This window comes from Podarcis cretensis, assembly GCF_951804945.1.
Source record: "Podarcis cretensis genome assembly, chromosome: 13".
In the NCBI taxonomy this organism is placed as follows: Eukaryota; Metazoa; Chordata; class Lepidosauria; order Squamata; family Lacertidae; genus Podarcis; species Podarcis cretensis.
Genome location: NC_137182.1, coordinates 41,262,647 through 41,282,844, shown reverse-complemented (window position 1 = coordinate 41,282,844; position 20,198 = coordinate 41,262,647). Strand labels below are relative to the sequence as shown.

At 44.2% G+C, this 20,198-nt stretch overlaps 1 protein-coding gene across 1 annotated transcript; it reads right to left on the bottom strand.

The window, feature by feature from the left end:
- Nucleotides 1–1,110: 1,110 nt before the first annotated feature.
- LOC307201229 (uncharacterized protein) lies at nucleotides 1,111–19,236 on the bottom strand. Its single transcript, XM_079950264.1, has 13 exons — nucleotides 18,434–19,236; nucleotides 16,697–16,969; nucleotides 9,371–9,485; nucleotides 7,388–7,677; nucleotides 7,208–7,292; nucleotides 6,320–6,543; nucleotides 5,466–5,710; nucleotides 4,311–4,433; nucleotides 4,016–4,157; nucleotides 3,853–3,903; nucleotides 3,494–3,563; nucleotides 1,901–2,182; nucleotides 1,111–1,310 (listed from the first exon to the last, which is right to left on the bottom strand). Coding segments are annotated over exons 1-13 (2,256 nt in total). The 5' UTR covers nucleotides 18,789–19,236; the 3' UTR covers nucleotides 1,111–1,309.
- Nucleotides 19,237–20,198: the final 962 nt, after the last annotated feature.

Below are 20,198 nucleotides of genomic sequence, written 5' to 3'. Positions count from 1 at the left end.
CTTCCTGCATTCTCTCTCTCTCTCTCTCTCTCTCTCTCTCTCATTCTGAGGAACATTCAGGGAAGCTGGCAGCTTTAACTTGCAACACATTACCTTCCCAAAGTAAAACAGTGACAAAAAAAGAGGGAAACACTTTTGCATGACTGTTTATATTCTGAAAATCTCTCTCCTCCATACAAAAATCCTCCCCAGCTTCAGTAACTAACAGTTCCTTAGTTTTACATAGAGGGCTTGAGAAATGCAAGAAACTAACAAAGTAGCTTGATGGGGTGTGCGTGCATTCAGGAGAATGTTGCAGGAAAGGATCGTGTCTGCATGTTTGTCAAGTGCTGTGTGTTTCTTGGTTTTCCTTCCCCATGGTAACAAAAAAAAATCTTCTTCTGATCCTATTCTTGTTTTGCCCTCTCCATGCCCCCCACCCAACCAAAGGGAAGCTGGGCTGCCATGTGGAGTGCATCAGCTTAGCCCTGAAGAGCAGTGGCGTTTCTTGGCTTCCCATTGACACACGCACTCCCACTTACATGTGTGCCAAAAATAGGGGTGGGACAGAATGGAGAGATTCCCCAGTATGTATGCCTTGTAGCAGAACCCCAGCGTCAGTGGCTCCCATAGGGGAGCTGCAGAAAGGATGAGTGGCTGGTCAAGGAAGCCGTGGACTTAAAAAGGTTGAAAACCACTGGGTGAGGTGAGACACAGGAAGTGAAGAAAGTGTATGGAACTGCTTGGACCAGCAACAAGGAATTGTCTTCCAGTCGTGCAGATACTTAGGCCATGAATCAAAGTGGTATGATATGATCACAGATCCTCTCATCTCACATAGGAGATCAGTACTGCCGCAAAATAAGGAGTCAGCCTCTTTGGAGCACACTCTGAAAGTGAGGAAGCCAGGAAAGCAATTCACCCAGCAGTTTGTGTGCCCAGCTCACAGCTGTCCATGTTGCCAGTCATTGAAGCACCCATTACCAGGATCTCTCTGGCCTCTGGGAAAATATCCTTAGAACGTGAAACAACTTCTTTGTTGAGGCAGGCCTGCTCAGAGAGCTAAAGCTGACAAGTGTTTTAATATGCACTTTACTTTTATAAAGTTATATTTATTGAATTGTGAAGGGATTTTTTTTACAACTAAGTGGTATACACATTCAATTTTTTAAAAATTGACAGCTGAAGAGCACTAATTCATGTGGGGGTTGCAGCCATAAGAACACATGTTCTGCTAGACAGTACAGGGCTAGTATACACAGAGTTCTTGAACTTCCTAGAGAGGACTCTGTGTGTGTGGTCATTTCCTTTGGCTCCTCTGGGCAGGAACTCTGTAAAAAAGTAGACAATTATTTATATTTCCTTCTGCCTGTGACAAGACTCTCTCTTTCCACCACGCCTTCAAGCTGAGCAGACCTGTGTGGCTGAGGCTTCTACTTTCAGTCATGTTTGTTAAGACTACTGCAATTTTATCGTAACTTAGAAGTATTTTTCTGCATACTATACTACTTTTTCTGTATATGCTGCTTGCATGGAAATGTAAGGAAAGCCTTTTCCAATTATCTTACTAAAATGTGTGGTGCATTCTCTGCAATGGAGGTGAAGAGGAGGAAGGTAAGCAGACTGCAATTGAAAGGGATTGAATGGTGGGTTTGCTTAATTCCTAAACTTGAATAAACTGCAAAACTCATAGGTGCTTGCGAAAAAGGCTTCACAGCTAGATTTCATTTGCATTTCTCCCACACACTTAGAAGAGGAGGTTTAGATCAAAATCTACAGATTTAATCCTCAATCCATCTCCCATAGTTTGGCCATCACTGATGTATCACTTTCCTCCTTCCGGCTCCTTAGCCCCCAAGTAGGGATGATCTGAACTGCTGTCCATGTTGGGGGTGGGCTGCCAGCATTCCTCTTTTCTTACCACTTCCTGCAATGCCCGAGGAGCCTCTCTGCCTCATCCCTGCAGTTGATGGTTCTGAGCACATCAGCTGTCACCTGCACGGCATAATCCCCTGTATAGAAATTCAGCAGAAGCCGGCTCAGGTCCACCACATCTGCCTTCTCCAATGTCCCTCGGGGGATGTTGTCACAGCCTTTCTTAACAGGAAACTCATGGAGCTTGAGCTTGAACTTCTTGAGTTCGTTCTCTCGCAAGTTCTCCAGGGTGGACACCAGGCTGTCTGTGATGGTCTTCTCCATCCATCTGCATTGTCACCCCCCCCCCCCAGAGGCAGGAAAAAACAGACACGCTCACAAGATTCAAAATGGACCACCCGTCTAAAAAGGTTGGTGACTCCTGCTTTAAATACTGTGATAAAGGATTGTAAGCTACATTTATGAAAGCAAATGTAAGTATGCCTTAAAAAACAGTAACAAAACAAAGTAGAGTATTCATTGTGGGATGTGAAACACAAGAGCAGTCAAGTACAACATTCCTAGAGTGAACATGTTTACACATGGGGAGGGATGTTTGTCCAGCCAGCAGGTAAACTTCCTGTTTCCTTCTGGGCTGGGACAGACTTCCTCTACATGTGACTAGAGGTGGGTGTGGCCTCACCTGTGCAGGTAATGACAAAAGCACAGAGCAGGGCAGCCATCTCTCTCTCTTTCTTCACATGCATCAAAGAAACAGCATCTACTAAGCCAAAGATGCTCTCTTGGCTTCCAGCCAAGAGAGGACAGAGGGACTGTCTTCTTAAGAGATAGACTCCAAATGTATATTACTTCATTAAGCCTAAGTCTGCCTTCTGGGATTTGATTGTGAACAGAATGTGAGTAAACTCTTTTTATACTTTTGTAAAAGACTGTGTCGTCCCTTCTATTTTATGAGGGAATAAGGGGAAATTACCAGAATAGTTATTATAGAGGCTTTAGCGAGCCTGAGCAAACGCAGCCGCTGCAAACTTAAAATAAAGGGGAATGTTACTCTGCTGAAATTGTGGAACTTGTTAACACAAGTTAGATAAGGATATAATCAGACAATATATCCTCTCCTGCATCCCTGAATATTCCCACATTCATCCCATCATACCTTTATAGATTAGAATAAATCAAGAATATAATGTTACATTTATTTCATTAAAACAGTGTCTGGCAGTGTACCACATCAAAATTACCATAACTAGTGGGATACAGTTCAAGGCATTGTTAAAGAGCAGAGTACAGGTAAATGTTGGCTGGGGTTAGGTGAATCTGCAGTGGTAGATAAAAGCTCCAGCCATAAATAAATTGGTGCTCCCCCCACCATTTGGTGGAATCTCTCTCTCTCTCTCTCTCTCTCTCTCTCTCTCTCTCTCTTTACAGGAACACACATATCTGTTTTCAGAAGTGTTCATCATACATGCAATTTCCCCGAGAATTTATCTGAATTCTGAGTAACGACTTTCAGAGCCTCCCCATTGCTTCCCATCCTCCAATACCTGTTGCCCACCTGAGGCAGCTGCTTCACTGTGCCTAATGGCAAGATTGGTCTTTTTTGGTGAAATGGAGTGGGGGAGAAAGGGTTAAGCCTTACCTGCCTTCCACATTATGTCCAGGGTTAGTTCTGCTGAATGATGCATTGGTTGGTGTGCAGCCACAAGCCCCTGGGAAGGTGAAGAGGGAGGGAATACATACAAAGCAGGCAGGGGCAACGAATAAAATGAGCATGGTGGGAGATGAGCCCAAGACTTCCAAATCACATCCAAGTTTCTCTTGGATATGTTAAGAACTGATACTCAATTTAAAATGGAAAAGCTCAAACTGTAAAAATTCAAGGGAGGAATTCAATGTCAGCAAAAGCAGTTCTGCTACTGTTTCATCAGCCCTCTGTGCTCCTATTGGGAGGGAAGTGGGATACACATACATGCAGAGAAATAATTAAAACCTGCTCACCTTGTGCTGGGTGTGGAATAGGAGAATCCATCTCCTCTGAAATTAACTCTCCTGAAACAGAATAAGAAAGAGGCAGTCAGAGGGAATGTGACCCGTGGTCCTTTTCCATCCTGCCTCCTAAGATATGACCCAACCTCACGATCTTCCCTTGATTAAAACTCACTTCGTTTCAGATGTGCCTCCCAAACAATTTCAGTCGTGCCCTTCTTCATCAGGTAGAAGTTGAACTTCTCTTGCATTTGTTCAGCAGACAGTTCTACATACTGCTGCAGTTTCTCTGCATCCAGGTATTGAAACTTCAGTTCCTGTGGGAAAGAATGAAACCTCTGTAAGTGTGAATCTGGCTTAGCCCAACCGGCCATTGCAAGGGAGACAAATTAAAGGGTGAAGAGGGATTCTGGTTGAATTCCCATTCTCAGACTTCACAGTTTGACTCTTCCCCATCATATTTGTCTCACCTCAGGATAGACTGTGACATCCTCTGAAGCCTTCAAAGATACCTGAGAACCAATCATCAGTGGTTTCAGGGTCACAGGGGGTTTCTCTATTCTCTTTGAATTTACTTCACGCTTTTCGACCGCCTGGGAATGGCAAATAAATTCACTTTTTAGATATGCAAAGAGGGAACCAAACTTCTTGAAGACCGGATCCCTACGACCTTCTTGACACCGTAACACCAGTTAAGGCAGGAATGGGGAACCTGATGGCCTCCAGATGTTGTTGGACTCAAATCAACCCCAACCAGCTGGGGTCAGGGATGATGGATGCTGTAGTCCAAGAGCACCGGCAGATGCAGATGTGGAATCTATCTGCAGTATGAAGAAAATTAAACCACTATGGCACCAGAAACTACACATGGGGAACTCAAGCCAGAGCTCTTGAACTGGGCAGCCTGAACTAAGCCTGAGCAAGTTGGCAGAGAGGTACCAGCAATCCTGCGTCCACCTGCATCTTGTCTTGATGAGACCATGCAGGAAACCACAGAAGCCATAAAACCTCAATATTTGAATGAAGCATCAGAAGGCAATTTTAAGAAAAGTTCAGATTGAGAAGGTAATATGATAATGTGCTTTATCTCCCATGTGCCAACACTGCAAATCAGGAAGAATGTTTTTCTTCAAGAGTTCTTATAGACAGTTCATAATTATCAAGCTGATTCCTTAATGAACAAAGCTGAATTTGTTCATCAATAAATCTGAAGGAAGCCTTACTTATTTCAGTGAAGGCTTCCAAGAAAATGTGCTTAGAATTTTGTTTTCACAAGTCAGTGACAACAACGTTTGTTTAGAGAACCAGACAGGACATTTGGCCTCTAGCAAGCAGGCTGGCTAACAAAGGAAAAGGGTGGATTTCAATATTGCAAACTTCACTTTGAAACAACAGTGTTGATGAGAAGCTAAGTCACCTGGTGGAGGGCAACTGTGAATCTTCTCTCTAGTAGCATGTTGATGTTGGCTAGAAGTTTGGTAAAACAGATCAAGTCCAACAAAGATAAGTATAGTTTATGCACCCTAATGAATAATTTTGCATAGGAATTCTCTCATGGTTAGAGTGATCAAGCAAAAGATCCAGGTAATCTGCAATACCAATCAAAGTTGGAGATTCCCAGTTACCTTTACTATAGAAGAGTCATTCGGCAGGAGGTACAGGTGAAATGTTGGTGTTTCCAGTCGAAGTCTCTGATAGAGCAGTACGACAGTGTTGATCTTTTGCTTAAACCACTTTTTGAAAAGGACCCCAAGGGAAGAGAACTTGGGGTTTTCCAACACAGCATGGTGAGGCTCCACTCTGTCTGGCTTCTCCAGCCTCATCTCCCCTTCCACAAAATGTGCAATGAAGACATGGGAACTGTCGTCACCTGAAAAGACAAGCATGTTACCAGTGGGAAAGTGGGAAATAGGGAACCCCTCCCTATTTCAGCTCCTGCCAACCTAGCAGTTCGAAAGCACGTCAAATTGCAAGTAGATAAATAGGTACCACTTCGGTGGGAAGGTAAACAGCGTTTCCGTGTGCTGTTCTGGTTTTGTCAGAAGTGGCTTAGTCATGCTGGCCACATGACCCAGAAAAACTATCTGCGGACAAATGCCGGCTCCCTCAGCCAGTAAAGCAAGATGAGCACTGCAACTCCGGAGTCGTCTGCGACTGGACTTAATTGTCAGGGGTCCTTTACCTTTTTATTTCATACAAACGTTTGTTTTCTTATTGTATTTTAAGAGGTTTGTAACGTTGTTTCACAGGACAATATGCTCACATGGCAGCTTACAACAGAATGCAAATCATAGAAAATAATAAAACAGCACAGTTGGAACATTTTGAAAAATTACAAAAGACTGGTAAGCCAGGACTACTGATTTCTAGAATCCACACCGCAGGCCCCATAGCATTCTGGAAACATCAATGGAAGTTATTCCTGTTTAGGATTCCTCCTATTATGGTTATAATGCTGGGAACTTTCCCCCTGCCATACCTTCAAGACACAAGAAGTGAGGGACGTGAATGGCAGTCACAGCTTCTACTGCATCTACTTTAATGTTGAGCAGAGGGCCAGCGGCCTGCCACTCCTCAGTGGTCTGTTCTTCCAGGTGCTTAGGCCATGAATCAAAGTGGTATGTTACGGTCACAGCTTCTTTCACGTCACATATGAGATCTGTATCTCCACAACGGAAGGAGCCAGCCTCAGTGGAGTGCACTCTAAATGGCACCAAGGGAAAGATGAAAATGGAATCAGGTTGAACATTGTATTTGAGAGCAGAAGCAGATTTTAGGGGAGTGGCAAGAAAGCTTATGAAATGGCAGGGAGGGAGGGAGGCAAGGAGACAACTCCCTTCCTTCAAGAAGCTCCTTGGGCCAGTCACTGCCTCATAGCCTTAAGTACCTCATAGGGTTCTTGTGAGGGTAAAATGCAGAGAGGAAAACCATGCATGTCACCTTGAACTCCTTGGGAGAAAGGTGGAATATGACTTAAATCAAATCAATAAAAATATATTTAAGGAGGAGAAACAACAATTCCTCAAAAAATCCAGAGTTCCATATTTTTCACCCTCCTGGAAATAATAAGCAACAGCAATGCTCCAAGGTAATGATTTTCCAGCTGTATTTGAGGGAGTTCCTCAGTGAAGAGATCAGGATTGGTGGGTAAGCTTCCTTCAGAGAGAATTTTCCCACCATGGCCAACTGTTCATTGCAATGTGCAAAACATACTGTAGATGTACTCTGTGTGTGTTTTAGGGAGCACCACCATATCTGATGACTGTGAGACCCACAGAAACCAGATGTGCTCTGTGGAACAATTAAATGTAAAAACCGTTCCCTGAATGGAAAAGGTTTTTAAATGTCTGGTGGAGAGATCACTCACCTGTATGCTTCGCTGCCCCTTTCTGAGTCCCAAACCACCTCTGGCTCTATTGGGCCAGCTGCCTTGAGTGGAGTTTGATCCAAATCTGTAAAAGGAAGACAATTATTTGCCTGATGACTGTTGCAAGGCGGAAGTTAGTTGAACTGCCGTTGAAGTTTAAGAACTCGAAGTCAAACTCACCATGCATTGCAGATAGCAGAATCAGAATGGTACCTGGATGTGCCATTTCTACACATTCCAGGAACCTGCAACAAGCTTGCTCCCCTCTTTGCTGGATTATACTCAGCAATTTTTCACTTTTTAAAATTTTCAACATTTCGCAAATGTCTCTGTATTCTTTCAGAGTGATGACATAGAAATAGTATAGCACGTCAACAAAATGTTCAATAGCTTGTTCAAGAATTTCCATTAATTGTTTTCTTCCATTGCAGATCATCTCATTACTAGAGATTGTGGAACTTTCCAATGACCTGTGGCAGAAACATTTATTTTATTTAGGTGACAGAAGGTGGGGAGAGGAGAATTAGAATGTAGTTAGGATGCAGACTGCTCCCTTACCATAAATGCCAACCATGCTCCCTTGGCCAGCCCCTAATAATTTTCTTCTGGGGACACAACCCCCTCAATATTTTCTCCCCACCACTGCCCACCCACCTACCTTCCCATCTCCCTCCCTTGGTTTGGTGTCTACCCCCAGCCAAGCATCACTCTCTGTTTCTGGCTTTCCTCCAGGAGGAGCAAAGTGGGACACAGCAGTGGCGGGGGTTGGGGGGTGGATGTGAGTGTGTGGTTTGTGTGTGTGTGTCTGTCTCCTACCTGGCTTCCCATCCCTCCATCAATTGCTCACTCCCTCTCTCTGTGTGCCACCCTCCTGCAGTGGGGACAGCCACCACCCAACCTACCATGGTGGCAGCCTGAGCAAAGATGAGCATGCCTGGCCAGTGGGTGATGACAGGCATGGGCAAGGCGGATGCCTGGCTGAGAGGACGGAGCTGACGTAGGGACAGAGGGAGGCAGAGCAAGCACCCTGGCCGTGCTGCAAACACCAACACCAGCTGCCTACACTCAATGCAGCTGCCTGGGTGCACACTGGCCTGACACCAGACTTAGTGCAGCAAGGGGGCGGGGGAAGCAGGCAGGCCTGCCCCACCCATATTTTGTTTAAGTTGGCGCCACTGTCTCTCACACGGAATCAAACTGTTGGCCCACCTAAATTCATATTATCAACATGTTACGATGAAACTATTCTCATTTGTCATATTATTATGAAGTTGCTTTTGTAGTGTTTGAAATTGGCTTATGGGTTGCCCTCTAGCCTCCCACCTCAGTGTTGCCTCAAGTTTATGTGAACCATACCACTCCTTGCTGTGGTCCTTTCCTTCAACCCTCCCCCAATCTTTGGGTTCCCTGCCCCTTAGGGGTTCTTTTTCCCAAAACAAATTCCAATCCTTACCGTGCCCTCCCATCTTGTCCCTCCACGGGGCGGGAGTGAGATGATAATCCCAGCCAAGCTATCCTGACTGTGAGCCATTCACTGACGACCACTTTGTCCCCTAAGCAACTGGAAAGTTCCCTGCCCTCAGACCAGCTTAATGTGGCATACAGGGCTGGAGGGTTCAAAAGGTCTTTCAGATACCAAGAGTCATTTGCTGGGAAGGCTCTAGCTCTTGCTTTCCTGCTTCAAGCAGCAGCTGGACTAGAATAGATGGCCCACCGAGTTCCCTCCAGGTCTGCTATTCTATGACACAGGCAGGATACCTGCAGCCAGTGGACCACAGGTAGCCCTCGGATGCGCTCCCTGGGGCCTTTCCAAGGCCTGTGGAGCCCTGCCTCCACTCCCCAGCTGCCTTTAAAGTATCTGGCAACCTGCCAGCATCAGTATAAAATATACACTTTGGTTTTCCTGCCCAATGGTTGACGCAGAAAGTGGTAAAGGTCCAAAATAGCAATTTTCAAAGTATTTTTTTCCCAAGCAGGGGCACACACACATTTATTAAATTAGTACTAAAGCATTTTTGTTTTAAGCAGGAAAGCTTGTATTGTTTTAAGATTAATGGATTTTACGTTTGTTTTGGATTGGAAGGGTTAGCTGAGAGGGGAAAACATTGGTATAATTGTAGCTAAAATGGTGGCTTCCTTCAATTATATAAGTACAGAAATTACCCTTTGGTGGCTTTTTCTGATGGAACCAGTTCCTCCAGAGCTTGACTAATTTTTGACGACAAGAATTCAGCTGACCGGTGCCTTGAAACATGCATTTTGCAAAGTCGCTCTGCTGCTAGATTTTGAGAAAGTGAGTGCATGTCAACAGCTTTACTGAGTCCTTTCCCCTTTCTACACATTTTTAACCATTATTTGGCATTGACATACAGATTTGGCATTGTATTGCATGAAAGACAGCATTGGTATAGAAAGTATTCACTTCCGTCTCATACAGGTCAGTCTGCCAGTGATGTGGAGGTATCATTTTGGGTGACCTAAAGCTTAATGTGGAATGCATACTTCTTTCCAACACAATTTTGGCTGTTAATGTCATGGGTGACATACTGAAGACACAAAGGCAGACAATACCAAGAAAGAAAAGTGGGAGGCATCTAAGAAAACTTATTAAGAATTATAGACCAATTTCACTACTAAACATGGATTATAAAATATTTACAGGTATCCTGGCTAACAGGCTAAAAAATTTCTTAAACAGGGTAATAGGAAATGATCAAGCCGGCTTTTTACCGGGGAGGCAAATAAGAAATAATACAAGGATAATTAATGACTTACTGGAATATACATAAATGGAACCAAGCAAAAAGGTAGCAATGCTACTGGAAGAAGGCTTTCGACAGCATATTGTGGAACTTCTTAATTAAAACTTTTGAGAGCTTGAGAATAGGAAACAACATCATGAATGGAATTAAGGCAATTTATGACAACCAGAAAGCCAAAATAATTATAATGAAATCACTGAAGAATTTAATATAGAAAGAGGGACTAGACAAAGTTGTCCCTTGTCCCCACTCTTATTTATCACAACGTTGGAGACTCTCTTAATAGCAATAAGGAAAGACCAGGAAATAAGGGGCATCAATTTAGGTAGTCTATATTACAAGGTGAAGGCATTTGCTAATGATATGATTATTACTATAGTCATACCTCATGTTACGTCCGCTTTATGTTACATTCTTTCAGGTTACATCCCACAGTGACCCGGAAGTACCGTAAAGGGTTAATTCCGGGTTTCGCCACTCGTGCATGCACACAAGTGCAAAATGACATCCCGTTCGCAACCAGAGGTACCACTGTTCTGAAAACCCAATTGAAGGCATACAAAAAACACTAGTGAAAATGAATGAATTTGGCGAGGTCTCGGGATTTAAACTGAATAAAAATAAATCTAAATTATTAACAAAAAATATGGAAGAGATGGAACAAGAGGACCTAGAAAGAATAACGGGTCTAAAGACCACAAATAAAGTAAACTATCTAGGGGTCTAGATTACAAATAAGAACACTAATTTATTTAAAGACAATTACAGTGGTGCCCCGCAAGACGAACGCCTCGCAAGACGGAAAACCCGCTAGACGAAAGGGTTTTCCATTTTGGAGGCGCTTCGCAAAACGAATTTCCCTATGGGCTTGCTTCACAAGACGAAATGTCTTGCGAGTTCCTGCGGGTTTTTTCCCCTCCCCCCCCTTTTCCTAAGTCGCTAAGCTGCTTATCGGCTGATCCGCTAAAAGCCGCTAAACCGCTAATAGCGCTAATCTGCTAAGATGTCAATGGGCTTGCTTTGCAAGACGAAAAAACCGCTATACGAAGAGCCTCACGGAACGGATTAATTTCGTCTTGCGATGCACCACTGTATATTAAAAAATAGAAGGAAATTAAAGGAAATTTAGAAAATTGGAGTAAATTGAAGCTGTCATTATGGGGCAGAATATCAGTGATTAAAATGACAATACTACCAAAAATCCTCTTTCTCTTTCAGACAATTCCAATAATTATTGGGACAAAATGTTTTAAAGATTGGCAGAGGGACCTGGCCAATTTCATTTGGCAGGGCAAAAAAGCAAGAATGAAATTTAAATTGTTGACGGAACCCAGAGAAAGAGGAGGGTTCACGGTCCTGGACATCAGAATGTACTTTGAGGCCGCATGGTGGACTTAGTTGAAAGACTGGATGTTGCTTAGGAATACCGAAGTCTTGGATTTAGAGGGCTGGGACAAGGTTTTCGGATGGCATAAAAGCACATAAAGGCTTCACGAACCACCTAATGAGGAAGGCCTTATTCGAGGTTTGGGAGAGGAATAAATCCAAAGTTATAACAAAAACCTCTTATAATAATAATAATAATTTATTATTTATACCCCGCCCATCTGGCTGAGTTTCCCCAGCCACTCTGGGCGGCTCCCAATCAGTGTTAAAAACAGTACAGCATTACATATTAAAAACTTCCCTGAACAGGGCTGCCTTAAGATGTCTTCTGAATGTCAGGTAATTCTTTATCTCTTTGACATCTGATGGGAGGGCGTTCCACAGGGCGGGCGCCACTACCGAGAAGGCCCTCTGTCTGGTTCCCTGTAGCCTCACTTCTCGCAATGAGGGAACCGCCAGAAGGCCCTCGGCGCTGGATCTCAGTGTCCGGGCTGAACGATGGGGGTGGAGACGCTCCTTCAGGTATACTGGACCGAGGCCGTTTAGGGCTTTAAAGGTCAGCACCAACACTTTGAATCGTGCTCGGAAACGTACTGGGAGCCAGTGCAGATATCTCAGAACCGGTGTTATGTGGTCCCGGCGGCCACTCCCAGTCACCAGTCTAGCTGCCGCATTCTGGATTAATTGCAGTTTCCGGGTCACCTTCAAAGGTAGCCCCACGTAGAGCGCGTTGCAGTAGTCCAAGCGTGAGATAACCAGAGCATGCACCACTCTGGCGAGACAGTCCGCGGGGAGGTAGGGTCTTAGCCTGCGTACCAGGTGGAGCTGGTAGACAGCTGCCCTGGACACAGAGTTAACCTGCGCCTCCATGGACAGCTGTGAGTCCAAAATGACTCCCAGGCTGCGCACCTGGTCCTTCAGGGGCACAGTTACCCCATTCAGGACCAGGGAATCCTCCACACCTGCCCGCCTCCTGTCCCCCAAAAACAGTACTTCTGTCTTGTCAGGATTCAACCTCAATCTGTTAGCCGCCATCCAACCTCCAACCGCCTCCAGGCACTCACACAGGACCTTCACCGCCTTCACTGGTTCTGATTTAAAGGAGAGGTAGAGCTGGGTGTCATCTGCATACTGATGAACACCCAGTCCAAACCCCCTGATGATCTCTCCCAGCGGCTTCATATAGATATTAAAAAGCATGGGGGAGAGGACAGAACCCTGAGGCACCCCACAAGTGAGAGCCCAGGGGTCTGAACACTCATCCCCCACCACCACTTTCTGGACACGGCCCAGGAGGAAGGAGCGGAACCACTGTATGACAGTGCCCCCAGCTCCCAGCCCCTCTAGACGGTCCAGAAGGGTGTTATGGTCGATGGTGTCAAAGGCCGCTGAGAGATCCAGCAGAACTAGGAAACAGCTCTCACCTTTGTCCCTAGCCCGCCGGAGATCATCAACCAGTGCGACCAAGGCAGTTTCAGTCCCATGGTGAGGCCTGAATCCCGATTGGAAGGGATCCAAATGGTCCGTTTCCTCTTGGTGGATATCACCTATAGAGTCAACTGACATTCATAAGAATAACATGAACAATAACTGGCCAACTTAAAGAGACTTGGTGGATGAGATAAATTATTGCCCCAAACTGAAAAGGTTTGAAGAACTCAAGCAACTAGGGCTAAATTGGCTAGAATATTACCAGCTTAGGGTGACTTTTGAAAAAGATAAGACTTTAAAAGGGTTTGATAATAAAGCATCAATCTTAGAGGAGGTTTTACAGAACAACCAAAAGACTCTCTCCAAAATGTACAAGCTGTTAAAGAATGCTCAAATAGAAAAAGAGGAAAAGGGAAAGGTCATAATAAGATGGGAGCAGGACTTAGGTTATGTAATAGAATATAAAGAGTGGAAAAACTGTGGACAGGACAAAAAATATTAATTTTACAGCATGTTATTTAATAAAAGAAAACTACCTGAAAATGCACCATAGGTGGTATTTAACACCGGAGAGATTGGCTAAAATGAACAAATCACTTAGTAATAAGTGTTGGAGATGTACAAAGCAGATTGGAACTTTCTACCATATGTGGTGGACACGTCCAGAGTTCAGAAAGTTCTGGGACATGATCCATGAAGAGAAAAAAAAGTTACTAAGAACTTCACATGGCAAAAGACCAGAAACATACCTTTTGGATATACAATGGTACCTCGGGTTAAGTACTTAATTCATTCCGGAGGTCCGTTCTTAACCTGAAACTGTTCTTAACCTGAACCACCACTTTAGCTAATGGGGCCTCCTGCTGCCGCTGCACTGCCAGAGCACGACTTCTGTTCTCATCCTGAAGCAAAGTTCTTAACCTGAGGTACTATTTCTGGGTTAGCGGAGTCTGTAACCTGAAGCGTATGTAACCCGAGGTACCACTGTATTAAATAGTGATATTTCTAAAGAAAATACTAACTTCTTCCTGTATGCGACATCTGTGGCAAGAATCCTGGTGGCTGAGTACTGGAAGGGTAACCAGGTACTGACCAAAGAGGAATGGTTATGTAAATTATGTGAATATTTGGAACTGGCCAAATGGTTGGATATAATAAGACTAAAGCCAATGAATACAATCAAGAAGGAATGGAAGTGCTTGAATGATTATTTAGAAAGACAAGGTTCTAATGTAAAAATTTGGCTGTGTCCAATGACCTCGTGAATGGAAAAAGTATGAAGAAATAAATGATCAGTTATAGGAATGGCTGGAATACCACCAGCTCTTTGAGACATTTAAACAAGATTTTAAAAATGGATTTAATAACGAGCCCTCAAAATTAGAAAAAGAACTGTTAAATAATAATAACAAAATTATTTCCAGAATGTACTGACTCCTCCTTGACTGGGAAGGAGTCAATAAGTTTTTTCCCTGGCAAGGGAAAAAGCCCAGAATTAAATATAAAATACTAAGAGTTTCAAAAGCGAGAGGGGGATTTCCCCTGCTAGATTTGAAGATATACTTTGAAGCTGTGACTTTCTGCTGGATCAAGGATTGGATTCAGTTAGACAATGCTGATGTATTAGATTTGGAAGGATTTGACAATGTATTTGGATGGCATGCATATGTATGGTATGATAAGATATCGGCTCATAAAGGTTTTACAAAATCATGTAATTAGAAAATCATTGTATCATGTTTGGATAAGGTATAAAGATCTCTTAGAAAGAAGAACACCCAGGTGGATTTCACCAATAGAAGCAAAGGCACACAAAAAGTAAAATATGGAGAGTAAATGGTTGAAATACACTGATTTACTGTTGGAAGATAATGAAGGATTTAAATTGAGACCATTTGACCAAATTAAAGATAAATTGGATGGATGGTTATCAATGAATTGTATAAACTTGATAAGAAAAATGGTTTTGCGACAGAAAAATCCAAATTGGAAACGGAATTGTTAGATACCAATGTTAAAAATCTCTCTAAAATGTATAATTTACTGTTGGAATGGCATACAAAGGATGAACAAGTTAAATCTGTGATGATTGATTGGGCAAGAGATGTTGGACACAATATAATGTTGGATGATTGGGAAAAGCTATGGAAGAAAGGGGTTAAGTTTACTGCATGTACTGTATTAAAATAAAATATTATGAAAATGATGTATAGATGGTACTTAACCCCAGTAAAATTAGCAAATATCTACCATACAAATGAAAATCTTTGTTGGAAATGTAAAGAAAAAGAAGGTACTTTTTACCATATGTGGTGGACGTGTCCTAAGGTGAAAGACTTCTGGGGAAAGATTTATAATGAGTTAAAAAAAATGTTGAAAAATACATTTATTAAGAAACCAGAAGCCTTTCTACTTGGTATAATAGGATTGGAATTGCCCAAAAAAGATGTTAGACTGTTTGTTTATGCCACTGCAGCGGCAAGACTTTTATTAGCCAAAAATTGGAAATCGCAAAAAATACCAACAATAGAAGATTGGCAGAGGAAGATGTTGGATTTATTGACTAGAAGAATCCGCGACCAGAAAGAAGAGGAGACACAAGAGGATTGGAAGAAATTTAAATAATATTTAGCTAAATATTGTAATATAAGATAACTAGAAAATTCTTGGAAGCAACTAATAGGCTTAGGGGTAGAATAAGAATATGTGTTAGTAAATATTAAGGATTATAATATTAATAAAGGAGAAGAGGTTAGTAAATGTTAGGAGTCAATATTATTAGAAATATGAATTTGGAGGACTGTCATACAGGTGATATAATGAAATTCAGTTAGAGGGGATGCGAGGAAGTCAGTTATAATGTTATGAGAATTAAATATCTGAAGAAATATTTTGTGTGTGTGTTTAGCTTACTGTATTGTAAAGTGTTTTTCTTTGTTGTGTGTTTTGTAATGTCTTTTTTGTCATAAATGTGGAAAAACAATTTAAAAAATGGGGGGGGGGGAGAGAAAATAATCAGAGAGCTTGTCTTGTGTGGGAGAGCCTATCGACCTGACAACCCGTAGTATATGTGAAAAGGATCTAGGGGTCTTAGTTGACTACAAGCTTGACATGAATCAACAGTATGATACAGCAGCATAAAAAAGATTCTAGGCTGAATCAACAGAACTATATTGTCCAGATCAAGGGAAATAATAGTATGAATTTATTTTGCCTTGGTCAAACCATGTCTGGAATACAGTGTCCTGTTCTGGGCACCACAACTTAAGAAGGATGTTGATAAGATGGAACATGTGCAGAGGGGGGCAACCAAGATGATCAAGGGTCTGGAAACAAAGCCTTATGAGGAGCGCTCAAAGGAGATGTGTATGTTTAGCCTGGAAAAGAGGAGACTGAGAGGAGATATGATAGCCGTCTTAAAATATCTAATGGGCTGTCACATGGAGGAGGGAGCATGCTTGTTTTCTCCTGCTCTTGAGGGTAGGACACGAACCAATGGCTTCAAGTTACAAGAAAGGAGATTATGGCTAAATACCAGGAAGAACTTTCTGACAGTAAGAGCTGTTCAGCAGTGCAACTGACTTCCTTGGGAACTCTCCTTCCTTGAAGGTTTATCAGCAGAGGTTCTAACGAATCATCAACTTGCTTCCAATAAGTTGCAAAGGGAATGTGCTCTGCTATTTATCACGAGCGTGAGTGAGGAGGGTTAATATTAAAACAATATATCATGTCCAACCTTCCTTAACATTCCCACAATGTCAAAAAGACATATTCAGATTGGCACATAGGTTTCTCTCTCTCTCTCTCTCTCTCTCTCTCTCTCTCACACACACACACACCTGTTCAAGAAGCCTCCTCTCCACCCAGTCTCATCAGACTCAGCCAACGTTCTCCCTTCCAAGTTCCTTACCTTCCCTGGTGAAACTTGGGGGACATTCTGGCAGGGGCTCACGGTCAAAGGCTTTCAGCACCTCTGAAGCCACTTCCACAGCATAATCCTCACCACAGTATGCAAGAAGCAGTTCTGTGAGCTCCCAAGCATTTGCCTTCTTCAGCAGCTCCCTGGGGATACTGACATAGCCTTCCTTGACGGGGAACTTGCTGAGTTTGACCTTGAACTTCTTCAGATCTGACTCCTTCAATGTATTCAGTGTGGCCAGCAGGCATAATTGTGTAAACTGCACTGTGGTGATTATTGATGTTAGTAGAAGTATTGAACAGAAAAATCCAGCATTCCTACATCCCCCTTCTCTTCCTATTGGAGCACTTTCAGACTGCACTAAGTAGGGAAATGCTGTGGATTTGTAGTAAATCACATACATGCAAAGGATCCCAGGTTTAATCCCTGGATCCTCCAGAAAGGGCTTGGAAAGATTCCTGCCTAAATCCCGGAACAAACTAGATGGACCCACTGGCCCAATGTGCCCTAAGACAGCTTCCCATCCTTCAACCCTCTCAGGTGATTGAAGGAGCTCAGCCTGGCCCAGAAGAGAGAAACTGATCCAGGAGGGTTTGAAGACTCTCTTAACTTACAGGCCTCTTCTTAACACTTCTACAATTATTCCACACCCTGTTTCTGATGTTCCTTCTTCCCCGGTGGGGAGCGGATGCCGTGAAGTGTTTGGCCTCAGGTGCTAACATGTCCTGGGCCAGCCCTGGTGCCAATAAGGCTTCATTCTGGTTTAGAAGAAGAAGAAGAAGAAGAGTTTGGATTTGATATCCCACTTTATCACTACCCCAAGGAGTCTCAAAGTGGCTAACATTCTCCTTTTCCTTCCTCCCCCACAACAAACACTCTGTGAGGTGAGTGGGGCTGAGAGACTTCAAAGAAGTGTGACTAGCCCAAGGTCACCCAGCAGCTGCATGTGGAGGAGCGGGGACGTGAACCCGGTTCCCCAGATTACGAGACTACAGCTCTTAACCACTACACCAGTGTTTCCCAACCTTGTGCCTCCAGCTGTTTTTGAACTACAACTCCCATCATCCCTGACTAGCAAGACCAGTGGCAAGGGATGATGGGAATTGTAGTCCAAAAACAGCTGGAGGCACAAGGTTGGGAAACACTGCACTACACCACACTGGCTCTCAGATGGAAGGCAGAGGTAAGACGCCACCTCACTTTACACAGGGAAGATTTATATCCATCATTCCACTCACTTTCACCCTGGACCTCCACCCCCCACCCCACTCCCGGAATTTGGGTCTTTTCTCCTGCTCTGGACTCGAGGCAATGGCTTCAAGTTGCAAGAAAGGAGATTCCAGCTAAACATTTGGAAAAAGCTTCTGACAGTAAGAGCCGTTCAGTAGTGGAACAGACTGAGAGGTGGTACAGAACAGAACGAGAAGTGGTAGACTCTCCTTCCATGGAGGTTTTTAAGAAGAGGTTGGATGGCTATCTGTCTGTCATGGATGCTTTAGCTGAAATCCCTAAATTGCAGGTGTCCATTGCGGTCCCTTCCAACTCTTAGGTCCTATGATTCTTTGGAATGTTTCCCAGGAGGATATGCGACTCTCCTGCTCGAAAGGTTTCCCCACCCAAAGACGAAGGCAACCATGGGAAGGAGCTGAGCTCTCGGTACTGAGAGAACCCGCGAGGTGTCAGCACCATCAGCCGGATCGAACCCCCGCCCCGCTCCCAGTCCCTTACTTAGCCAGGTGATACCCGAGGGAACGTCCACCGGCGGATTGTAGTCCATTGCCTGCAGCACCAGGGCCGTCACCTCCACAGCATAAGCCTCACCGTAGTAGCTGAACAGCAGCTCTACGAGCTGCACAGCATCGGCTTCCTGGAGCAACTCCTCGGAGATTCTTATTCCCTTGACCGGGAATCTGAGCAGTTCGCGCTGGAATTTCTCCCACTCCCCTTCCCCCTCCTTCAACTCCTCCAAGACGTCCAGAAGGAGGTACCTGGCGGATTGCAGATTCGGGTACTCAGGATTTAAGAAAATGAGGGCACGCATGTGATTTGTGGAATAGAAGAACTTCGTCCCCATTGCGCTCATTCTCCACCAGAACCAGCCCAGCCAAAGCCTCGGCCAGAGAAAAACTCAGAAGATCTGGAGACTGTGCCAAGGCAGAGAGGCAGGTGGGCGCGATCCCCGGGCCACCTCGCCGGGAAAGAGAGAGGCCTGGCGGGTGGGCAGCAGGAAACCCGCTCCGAGAGCCCGTCTCTTGCCCTGCGCGTCGCCTTCTTTTCCCTTTGGCGAGGAAACTCTTGGAGATCCTTCCCTCCGGCAGCAGCAGGAGACTGGAGGGCGGGGAGGGCGGAAGGGGCGTCTTTCCAGCAGCTCACCTTTCGGGCTCCCCAGCCCAGCCCTGCGTTGGAAGAACTTGGCTGAGCGGTTCTGGGGGAAGACCTCCGAAGGCAGCCCTCGCAAGATTTGCAGGGGCGCTTTGGCTACAAGACTGGGGTGAAGAGAGCCCGCTCTTGCTCTCCCCTTGCTCAGGATCTGAAGCCGGGAGGAGCACCCCACCCACAGAAAAGGAATCTGTGATTTTGTTCAGGGTGCTGGGACTTGTAGATCTCTCAGAGGTGAACTATGGTTCCCAGGATTCTTCCTGGGCGTGGGCTTGAAATGCGTGCCTTCTGGCACTTGTGCTGCGCTCTCGGAGGCTAGTTTCTAAGGGCGCAGCTGAGGAGACTGGCACAGAAAAACCCACCGGAACATTTCACACACACACACACACACACACACGACAGCGTGGCAATCGAGCGCACTGGAATATAACAAACCTAGGCAGTGAATGCTTTTATTTTTTAACTGCATGAGGCATAATCCTGCCACAGAAACTTTCATTTACTTGCAGCGTGGCAGCCAATATATTAAACCTGGTGGTTGAGGGTCAGGAGTACCAACTTGAGAAACACATTGGGGGCGGGCGGAGGGGAGAAGCCCAGCCCTGCATTATCGATCACATGAGGCGATGCACACACTGTCAGTCTGCATTTCTTAGTGCAGAGACTATTGATAGGATGTGTAGAGATCTTTCCTATTCTACTTAATTCAAGAGGGTTCTGGAAGTTTCTCTGTGTGAAAGAAACAAGCAGAAGTCACCATGATTGCTATTTCTCTCTTTTTTGAATGTTTGGCTATCTGCTCATCCAAGTCTTCAATCTTGGAAAGATCACTGCTGTTTCTTTCTCCTACAATTTTTACCCATAACCCTCAATCTGCTTTTCATCCTTAAAGTAATGGTGTTTTTTTCAAAAATTTACACATCCTTCATATATAATGCTACTCCTCCTCCCTTCCTGATTGGTCAATCCCTACAGTCCAGTCATAAGTCTCATCCCACCTGGTTTCAGTAATACCTACCAGGTCGTATTTGTGATCCTGGATAAAAAGCTCCAGTTCATCTTGTTTGTGTCCCATGCTTTGTGCATTATGGAGAGACAAATGAAACCATGAGTT

What these genes read in the sequence shown, in the direction of transcription:
- LOC307201229 (XM_079950264.1), bottom strand. Translation starts at nt 18,788, where the DNA reads ATGAGCGCAATGGGGACGAAGTTCTTCTATTCCACAAATCACATGCGT. An exon ending in TCTGCTATCTGCAATGCATG is followed by an intron (nt 7,293 to 7,387) that starts GTGAGTTTGACT and finishes TTCCTTTTACAG; the next exon opens with ATTTGGATCAAACTCCACTC. An exon ending in TATTCCACACCCAGCACAAG is followed by an intron (nt 3,564 to 3,852) that starts GTGAGCAGGTTT and finishes TCACCTTCCCAG; the next exon opens with GGGCTTGTGGCTGCACACCA.